Genomic DNA, 9,952 nt, shown 5'->3' with positions numbered 1-9,952 from the left:
TCGCGATGATGTCGCCGCCGCTGGCTCCCGCCGCGTAACCGCTATCGCCGGAAACGCGAAAAAAGTACCGCATTCCCGCCGGGATCGAACCTGCGCCCGCTGCGTGGGAGCCGGATACTCTTCCACAGAGCCACGCAAGTGCGTGGTATCGGGTCCCGGAAAATACACTTAATGCAAGCACGCAGGAGGAGACGACTCGAGCCTCTGCCTAGTCTGGTGGCGCCATCTAGGTAAGATGCCTGGAAACACGGTGTCCGCAGGCGCAGACAACAATATGCGATTCAGATGAGGCACGCAATCAACGTGCCCCCAAGCTGCAGAGCCTCCGCCAGTGTGGTGGCGCCATCTAGTTAAGGTGCCTGCAAACGCCGGGTGGACAGTTCAGATCGCTCTCGTCAAACCGAGGCGAATAGACTGCCGCGAAGACCCTGTTGTGCGTGGTGCCCAAATTGGAGCTACTCTTGAGCCGCTCAACCAGCTTACGCTGTGACTGTGCTGCGTGTGCCACGCAGGCCTGTGGCTTTTTTGCCACGGGCATAGTTTCTATTCTTGCCCCTCGGCACCAGTTTATAGACAAGCACGTTTGGACGATCACTATAGAGCCATGCGCATTTATTGTCGAGGTGGAGCATTCTTTCCTGCAGCATCGGCGGATTTCACGCGTGGTGTGGAGATATAGAGTTGGAATCCTTGCCGAGTGATTTTTTTGTTTCCTTAATAAATTCTGGCAACGCCTTTTTTAATTTCAGCGATGGACACAGGAAGACAGCGAGTATACGACTACGGGAAGTGAGCCCATAATGTCTTTCACTTTAACAAACTCTGTCACACAGTGTAAAGGATGTTATGAGAACACAGTGAGAATTCTGAAAAAGAAGGAAGTTTTGTACAAATAGTTAAGTAGCGACATCGTTAAACATCACAACATTGTTACGGCAAATGTGAAAACATTTTAGAATGTAGTCCAGAAAAAATAAACTGGCGCCGCACGAACGATCCAGTGATGTTGATAATGAAAATGATGGCAGTTCAAGCAGTGCCACCTATAACGCAAGGGAATTGGTCGAGAGTCAGATAGATGCCGCAGATGGACAGGAGAGAAAAATTTAAGTTTATAACAATAGTGATATGCAAATGAAATAGAAATAGATTAGATATCTGTTTTAGAAAAACACGCGCTCTCATTTATCGTCTGCGGTCATCTTGTGGGACGTGGCTCAACTCAAGGCGCCGGCTAGACTCCGTGTGGATTTAGGGCATTACTATTACTGTTGCATTACTATTACAGCCAGTCAACAATGTTTTGCATATCGCAAAGCTTGTATATATATATATATATATATATATATATATATATATATATATATATATATATATATATATATGGGGTTTATTGGCGTTCAATTCCGTTAGGTCCAGCGCAAGGAGCACCAGAGCAGTTCCAGCCAAACGCCAGCGCGAGGCAAAATCAGCGACACTGATCCTTTTGTCTTTGTCTTCCTCACTTCAGCAGCCATGCGACCACATCGACACTTGTGCTAACTTCGTCATTACAATATATATATATATATATATATATATATATATATATATATATATATATATATATATAAGAACTCAGTTTGTGGCCTTTATTTACTTGCCGGCCCTTCAATGTCGCTGCAACAATATGTAAAGAAAAAGCGCCAGCAGATGTTTCGCTGACCAAAGGTGCACCTTTAGTCGTTCCGTTGCTGCATTGTTACGGTGTCGTTCGCGCTGATGCGGCACAAAAGAAAAAAAGGAAACGTTTCTTTTAGTTACGCATTTGCATCGAAACGCTTCTCGGCAGTCATTGGTTAGCGCCGCGCGTTCGGAAGCGAGGGGTCCCTGTTTCGATTCCGCGCTACGGACAAAACTTTCGGAATTTTTTTTTTTTCATGAAAGTAGACGTGGCTACCTACTACTACGACGACGACTACTACAGAGGAGGGACAGACCCACACTCTAAGGAGCTTCGCCCCTAAAGAAAGATTCCGAAAGTTGTGTCCGTAGCGCAGAATCGAACCAGGGATCCCTCGCTTCCGAACGCGTGGCGCTAACCACTACGCCACGAAGCGCACATGGACACATGCTTTTTTTTTGAACATGGTATTTATTACAATGAATGAAATGTTGTATTTACAGGGACTATTTACAATAATATGAGCCCTATGTGGACATAACTAATCAGACGTCAACGAGCAGTCCATATGAAGATAACGTCACACACAGCAACACCGTCCTTCACAGGAAAAACTTGTAAGGGGAAGTTAAACACCTAATAAAAAGTGGATACCAAGCCGGCTGACATTCTGCTTGGTCGTAAATGTCCTTTAAGTGTATGATCATCTGAACGAAATGTGATCTCGAGGAAATTGTTTTTTCTGCATTTCGGTCTTGCATACGAGATTTCCATAGGCTATGAAGGCCTATCAGTAAAAACATATCGAATGGAACATCTTCATACGGTGCAACAAGATAGCGGATACTGTGAGAATTTAGATCAAAATATTTTTGCAAATTTCTATGGATAACATCCCAAAAATAAAATGGCATCTTTACAAACAATAAAACAGTGTTCAATGGTTTCAGGCACGTCACATAGGCGACAGTTAACAGACGAAACAAAAATATTCTTTTTATGCAGCCATGTTTTAACGGGTAATGTTTCAGTGTGTAATTTATAAAAAAAGTTTTTGTAGAAGCTGGAACTGGCATTTTGCGAACTCTCTCAAGCACGTCATGTCCAGGTAATGTGATGTATACGGATCGATAAAACGGCGGAGGGAACAACATCGATATTAAATCTTTGTAAAGATTTTTTCGTGACACAGTAAACAAATAATCTTTAGAAAATCGAGCAGTCAGAAAAGAAATAGAAAAATAAACATCACGCATAAACCCCCATAAACAAGGTCTAGAAATTAAATCTGAGGACACAACCAATTCTGGCAGGACATGAACCAGGTTAACCTGCATGAAAGCTCGTAATACCGGATGAGAGCTATCCCGAAAAAAGAAAAAGCGCGAGACTAACTGTCGCACATATAAATGCACCAAGCCTAACCCTCCAGCACTCACTGGTCGAAAAATGTTGTCGCGTCTCATAGGTTCAAAACTGGAAGACCATATAAACGTTGAAAAAATCCTATGAAAACGTTGAATGTAAAGCCTTGCGCAGTGAAGAACCTGAAAGACATAGAAAACTTTAGTTGCCAAAAACATGTTGCAGGCTTCTGCTCTTCCAAATATTGATAGACGGTGCGGGACAAAGGTATTTGTGTAGCGCTGGAGGGCTGGAACGCGCTCTCTCCAGTAGTGTGCACTGAACTTGTAGGCATGCAGTGGAACTCCCTAGATATTTACGGTGGCACACAGGACCACTCAATGCCAGCATAATGTGATGGTGTAATGGCCCAATATCCAAACCATAGCCCTGAGCTCTTAGTGTTATTCATCCGCGCACCGGAAACAGGAACCAAACTCTTCTATGATAGAAAGAGTTTTATCGATGCTGGGCTTGTCTTTGCAGAAAAATGCAATATCATCAGCGTATGCTAAAACTTTTACCTCATTACCAAAAACATTAAAACCACGAACACTGCTGCAGTTCAAAATGCTCAAACAGAGTGGTTCTAAGTAAAGGGCAAAGAGGAGTGGGGACATAGGGCATCCTTGTTTCACTGAAGAACGGATGTGGACGGGATTAGAGAGGCTACCATTGACAACAAAGCGGGTTGTACAATGACTATAACAAAGTCGAACGCCATTAAGCACTGTGGATCCTACATTGGCGTGTTCTAGAAGAGAAAATAAAAACGAATGCCGGACCCGATCAAATGCCTTTGCGAGGTCAATCTGGAGCATTGCAAGTTGATCATAAGAAGTCGAACAGCACTCAAGAACTGTGCGAGCGACGTGTATGTTAGTTTGTATAGAACGGCCTTTGATACCACATGTTTGATGAGGGCCAATAAGAATTGAAATCGCTACCTGCAACCGATTGGACAAAATTTTAGCAAAAATTTTGTAGTCCACGTTTGACAATGTAATCGGTCTATAACCATCAACAGAACGTAATTTTTCTCTGTCAGTACTTTTAGGTATTAACACTGTGTGGCTTTTTGTGAAAGACTGTGGTAATTCCTCTAGTTCAAAACTTGTTAAAAATATATTCAGTAGAACAGGCGTAAGAATTGACTTAAAGGTTTTATAAAATTCACCCGAAATGCCATCGGGACCGGGAGTTTTTGACATGGGTAACTGATCAATGGCAACCTCTACCTCTTGTTTAGTAAAGGGACCGCTAATGACTGAACAGTCTTCATCAGTTAGAGGAGTTATTAAAGACGCAAAGTATTGTAGAAGCTCGGTGTTCTGGTCTCCAGAAGCACCACTGAAGAGTACCGAATAGAAGTCTTCGAATTGAGACACAATATCACTCGTGTCAGTTACTAATGCGTCTTTCGAATACATGTCGTTAATAACTTTCGTAGAAGCGTGGCGGCGTTCATCAATCAAAGCCTGACGGGTCGGCTTCTCAGAAAGTAAGGCGCGGTTATTACGTGACCGAACACGGGCGCCTCTATAGCGCACTGCGTCAAACTTTTGCAAGTCACATTTCACATTTGCAATGTCATCAGCGTACGTTCCAGGAGATTCACATTCAAGCTCATAAAGGCTATAAAGACTTTTCAACAATTTCTTCTCTTCATACTTTTTGTTAAACGACTTAATAGAACCAAGTTCAATGGCGACTGATCTGATTTCTTGCTTAAAAAGCTCCCATGCAGCGAATATTGGCAAATCAAGAGAGAAGCAATTTTTCAGTGCTAAGCATACCTGATCAGTAAACATTTTATCACCAATTATAGATGAATTTAACTTCCAGAGTGCCCACTGAGGCCGGAAACTAGCACGAGTGTCTCCGCCTAGTCGCGTAATTACCATACAGTGGTCGGAGAACGAAATAGGGTGTATTTTGCATTGGAGACTTCTAGAAATCAACGATGTCGAAACATATATACGATCGAGTCTAGAATGTGAACTTCCTTGAGTGTACGTATATGAACAAGATATTTGCCCCGATGCCCCTATATCTATGAGGCCCGCATTTTCAGTGATGCCAAATAGCACTTCACTACTTTTGTCCTTATGGGTGTTACGTAATGAACGGTCACTCACGTCGCACACGCAGTTGAAGTCTCCTAAGAGAACAACAGTACGGTCACAATCCAATAAAGGAGCTAGATTTTCAAATAAGGCAATTCGTTTTACGGAATCATTAAACGCATAAACGTTAACGATGCGCCATGGTACGCTACGCAACAAAATATCACAACATATCCACCGCCCTTCAGAGTCTACATTATAAGTGAATGCGGTGTACGGAAGGGTCTTCCTCAAAAACAAAAAGCAACCTGCCGATAACCCAACTGCATGAGACACACAAACATTGTACTCGGACAAAAAGGGCTCTAATGCCCTTGCAGTGTCTTCATCAATTTCGATCTTTGTCTCCTGAAGGGCGACAAAGTCGAGTCGTTTGCTAGATAACAGTCGGCGTAGCTGCAACTGCTTCTGTCGGGACCGAAGCCCTCGTACATTAAGTGTTGCGAAAGATAGTTGCTGCGAGAGCGCCATGTTGCCTACACACCGTTTCTTGTCAATGCTGCGTGAGATCAGGCGCGGAGGACGAAGGAGATTCCTCTCCTCCGCCAACACCAGGCCTTCTAGATCTTGACCGTCGGTGCCTCTCTTTATGTTTGGGTGAACGTCGGCGACGCAGTTGTCTGGAAGCATTAGGCGTGCTGTTCTCCTCACTCGACACAGAGGTTGTCGAGGCACGGCGCTTCAGCAAAGTGTTGTTGGAGAGTGTGTTCTCCATAGGGGTTGGACACTGGTTCGGTAGCTGAGCAGTGGTGGTTTCTGCAACTGGAATATCTTCTTTTGCGAGTTCGCCGCTAACTGCTTCAACGGTCTCTGGCTCTTGACTCTTCTTTGTTGCCTCTTCCACAGGCTCAGACTGTGCCGTTGTGATCTCAGTCGATGCAGTCTCGCAAGCTTCTGCGCTGACCGGTGGTGGAACTTCGCTGGTGTCAGCTGGCAGATCTCCCGTTGCATCTAGGACCTCTGTGACATCCATGATGTGTTCTTGCAGTGCGTCATCTGAAGGCCTTGTGCGATGTCGCAGCTTGTCAGCATACGTTACTACACAGTCTGCAGTCGTGTGCCCAAAGCGTCGGCAATCGTCGCACCTAGGCGTGCGACAGTGACGGCGAATGTGACCAACTTTGTGGCAGCGAAGGCACAGTGGTGGTCTTCCAGGGATGAGTAGAAGACTTTGTATTCCGCAGACTGTCCGTAAGTGTGGGATATCGGCGACACTGACACCATCAGCAAGTGACAGAACAACATCTCGATTGAGAGTTCGCATTTCTTCCATATCTGATACTTTCCAGCTTTCCTTGGATATTGACAGCACTTTTCCGAAAGTCTGTAGTGCCTCGCGTATGTAAGCATCCTCTAAATGTTCAGGAAGCCATAGCATCTTAATCTTTACCTCCGCTGGCTCCGGATCAATCACAACACATCTCTTAGACTTAACCAGAAATTCACCGCAGGTCACTAATCTGGCTTTCGCAGACGGCGATTTGCACGTCACCATCCAGACGTGGGACATCTGGAATTGTCCTATTGAGATTATTTCTCTCAAGTCTATAATCTTCCGGAGAGCGTCTCTGAAGTCTTGAGCACGATATGGGCGTCCGGTTAGGTCAGCATGTAGAAAAACGGAATCGGTGACGAGCTTACCAGTTGGGAGACGAGGCAGGACGATACGGTAGTCATTACTGCTGGCTTGAGCCTGGGCAGCACCTCGGCCAGTGGCCGATTGATCCTTTTGAGCGGAGGACATCAAAGCGCGACCGTTCGGAACGCCGTCTTCTTCTCCACATGGACACACGCACCACGATGACAATAAATACCCAACATTAACGAAAGACTGCGCGTTTCTAACGTGTTTGTGCTAGCGCGTTACGGCCCGTGTAAGAAGCTGGTGTAAGACGCTGTGGCCTCTCCGCCTTACCCCCGTATTCATAAACGCTCCTCGACTTGAACTTGACTTGCCACCGCCTTGGGCAGCGCGTTCGAAACGCGTTCAAGGCGGTGGCAAGTCAAGTTCAAGTCGAGGGGCGTTTATGAATACGGGGGTTATACTCTCTCAGCAGTCATGTGATGGCGTCGGCAAACGCGGTGCACGTTCGGGCATGTGCAAACGGCTGCGTAAGACGCTGTCGCCTCTCCCCCTTACTAGAGAGTACTGCACGTTTCTAACGCGTTTGTGCTAGCGTCCCCTTAAGCGGGAGATGGTGCAATTATAATGAAGGGCGCTGTTATAAAATAGGAATTACGTCACATATGGCGCGTGTCATTGGTGGAAGTCAATCGTTCGATTTAGTGCGGCGAGACTGGGCGAATTACACGGAAGATTCACGGTTTACCGATGATTCCTCCGGAGCTTCGGCAACTCATCATCATTCACCCCGTGGATATATGCGGTGTTTTTTTTTTTTTCATTTCATCTTTTAAAGCTAATCTTAAAATTAACGTGGCATGTCAGTTCCACAAACTGGTACATTTCACCTTGAAAACAAAATAAGACGCTCGACTGATAAGTATCTTCCTCGACGAATAATGTAAACTCCTTTTTGGTGAAAGGCTGACTGCGCCGAAATAATCTAACGTTCGTATGTGTCAGAGCTCAGTGACGCCGTTATGACCTGGACCTGACGTGTGTGCTTTCACTTTTTTATTACGCAGTGATCCAATGCCCATTTTCTTGGTTGTCGATGTTTAGACTTTCACACCTTTCACGTGCTTTCGTGCGAGTTGAAGCGACGAATCGAGTTGATGTCACCGAACATCATATAGGGCTGCTATAGCCCTATATAGGGCTGCAGTATATGTAAATAAATAAATAAATAAATCAACTATGAAAGCTATTTGAGACTCATACACTCAGGCGCGAGCTGTTTGGGATGTCTGGAAGTTTAAATGCTGCAGCGCTCGGCAAACACAATGCTCCTCTTTCGCGACGCTCTCCCAGTGTTTCGGCTATGCAAAAGACACATGACAGTCGCTTTTCACACCGGTGTTTGCACCGCTGGAGAGAACACACGCTTGACAAAGCAGTCTACATGTATATGCGACCTCCCCGCAGGGGCGTCTGCGCAAGCAGGCGTTTGGTGAGTTGCGCCACCACGTACCCGAGCACACGAGGGTTGGACCCTCCTGCGTGTAGCCGTGCGCGGCTTAGCCGTGTCCGGGGAAAGGGGGATCCTGGGGGTTGAGCCGATGCCGGGTGCTTGGACCTTTACGGCCCCCCGGTGGAGGCAACACACTCCTTTGGCCTCTGCTTCACGTAGACGGCACCCTCGGACTGACCCACCCGGGGGAAATCGGCAGTCGCCCTTTCCTGTCCTCCTCCTCTATCTTCGTCTTTCTCTCTGACTTTCAATCTTTCCTGTCTCCTACTCGCTTCCTTTTACTTCTGATTTTCTGGGCGGCAAGGGTTAACCTTGTGTGGGTAGCCAACCTTGGGTATTCCATATTTGGTTATAGTAGTGACGTACAGCTGGCGTCTGCAGGTCTGGTGTTCATAAGCCCTGCAGCGTCCCCTTGTTGGGCTCCATGGTGGGTGGCTGGCGTTGCTGCCGAAAACCCGGATATTCTTATGGCTAGCTCTTTTCCACCACTCCCTGATCGCCGTCAAAAAAGAGGGCGCACCGAAGATGTATTCCAGTTCTTTGGACGTCAAAGACAAGATTTCCCACGATTTCATGTCATCCACTCAGAAAAACCAGAAAAACAAGTTCGAACAATCTCCCCTTTTCTTGTTTCCAAATCTCTAACTCAGGCTCTAGGACCAGGCTATAAGGCAACGCGGATGGCAAGTGGTGATCTCCTCTTGGAGCTCCACGATCGCAAACAATATGAAAAGCTGCCGAATCTAGTGTCCTTTGGGGACGTCCAAGTAACAGTAACTCACCACCGTACTATGAACACCACTCGTGGAGTTGTTTCAGACGAAGATTTGATGGAGCTGACTGAGGCTGAACTCTTGGAGGGCTTCAGTGAGCAGAATGTCATCAATGTTAAACGGATTAAGATGACACGAGACGGCAAGGAAATTCAGACTAAGCACCTTGTGCTCACTTTTGGTTCATGTGATCTGCCCGACTTCATCGAGGCCGGGTACATTAAACTTCGTGTTAGACCATACGTGCCAAATCCCCTTAGATGTTTCAAATGCCAGCGATTCGGCCACAGTTCGCAAAACTGCCGAGGCCGCCAAACTTGTGCGAAATGCAGTGCACACGAACACACTTCTGAATCTTGTGAAAACTCTCTCCACTGTGTAAACTGTGATGGGGAACATGCCGCATACTCGCGGTCCTGCCCATCCTGGAAAAAAGAAAAGGCAATTGTTACAATTAAAGTCAAACAAAACATTTCGTTTAAAGAGGCACGAAGGCAGGTGTCCTACCTGCCAAAAACCAGCTTTGCCGAAGTGGTGCGTCAGGGGGCTGCGCCACAACGGTTTTCGGCGGCTGTCTGGCACACGCGTAGTGAGCCAGCGGTGACGCCATCCGCCCCCTCGGCGGCTGCAGCTAGTGCTGCTCCGCCGTCTCAGAAAAAGGGGCCATCGACCTCCGGGATGGTGGCCTCCAGGGTCTCGTCCCTCGAGACGAGGCCTTCAACACGAACAAACCGCTCTCAAGAGCGGGTGTCCAGCGCGCCGCAACAGCCGATGGACACATCTTCTAGCCAGACGGCGCAGCCAGCGCCTAAGGAGCGGCGAGAATCTCTCGACCGCACCAAAAAAGAGAAACCCCGCATTACAGGGCCTCTAAAGGGGTCCTGTAGCTAA

General features: G+C 46.7%; 1 protein-coding gene across 1 annotated transcript; it reads right to left on the bottom strand.

The window, feature by feature from the left end:
• Positions 1-5,348: 5,348 nt before the first annotated feature.
• LOC119432476 (uncharacterized) lies at positions 5,349-6,937 on the bottom strand. The gene has a single exon (XM_037699639.2). It carries the CDS (start codon positions 6,935-6,937, stop codon positions 5,687-5,689), a length of 1,251 nt encoding a protein of 416 aa, XP_037555567.1. The 3' UTR covers positions 5,349-5,686.
• Positions 6,938-9,952: the final 3,015 nt, after the last annotated feature.

This window comes from Dermacentor silvarum, chromosome 11, assembly GCF_013339745.2.
Source record: "Dermacentor silvarum isolate Dsil-2018 chromosome 11, BIME_Dsil_1.4, whole genome shotgun sequence".
Classification (NCBI taxonomy): Eukaryota; Metazoa; Arthropoda; class Arachnida; order Ixodida; family Ixodidae; genus Dermacentor; species Dermacentor silvarum.
This window is presented reverse-complemented; position numbering and strand designations above follow the sequence as displayed.

Excerpts from the sequence above, each read along its gene's own strand:
- LOC119432476 (XM_037699639.2), bottom strand. The coding sequence starts at position 6,937 with ATGTCCTCCGCTCAAAAGGATCAATCGGCCACTGGCCGAGGTGCTGCC.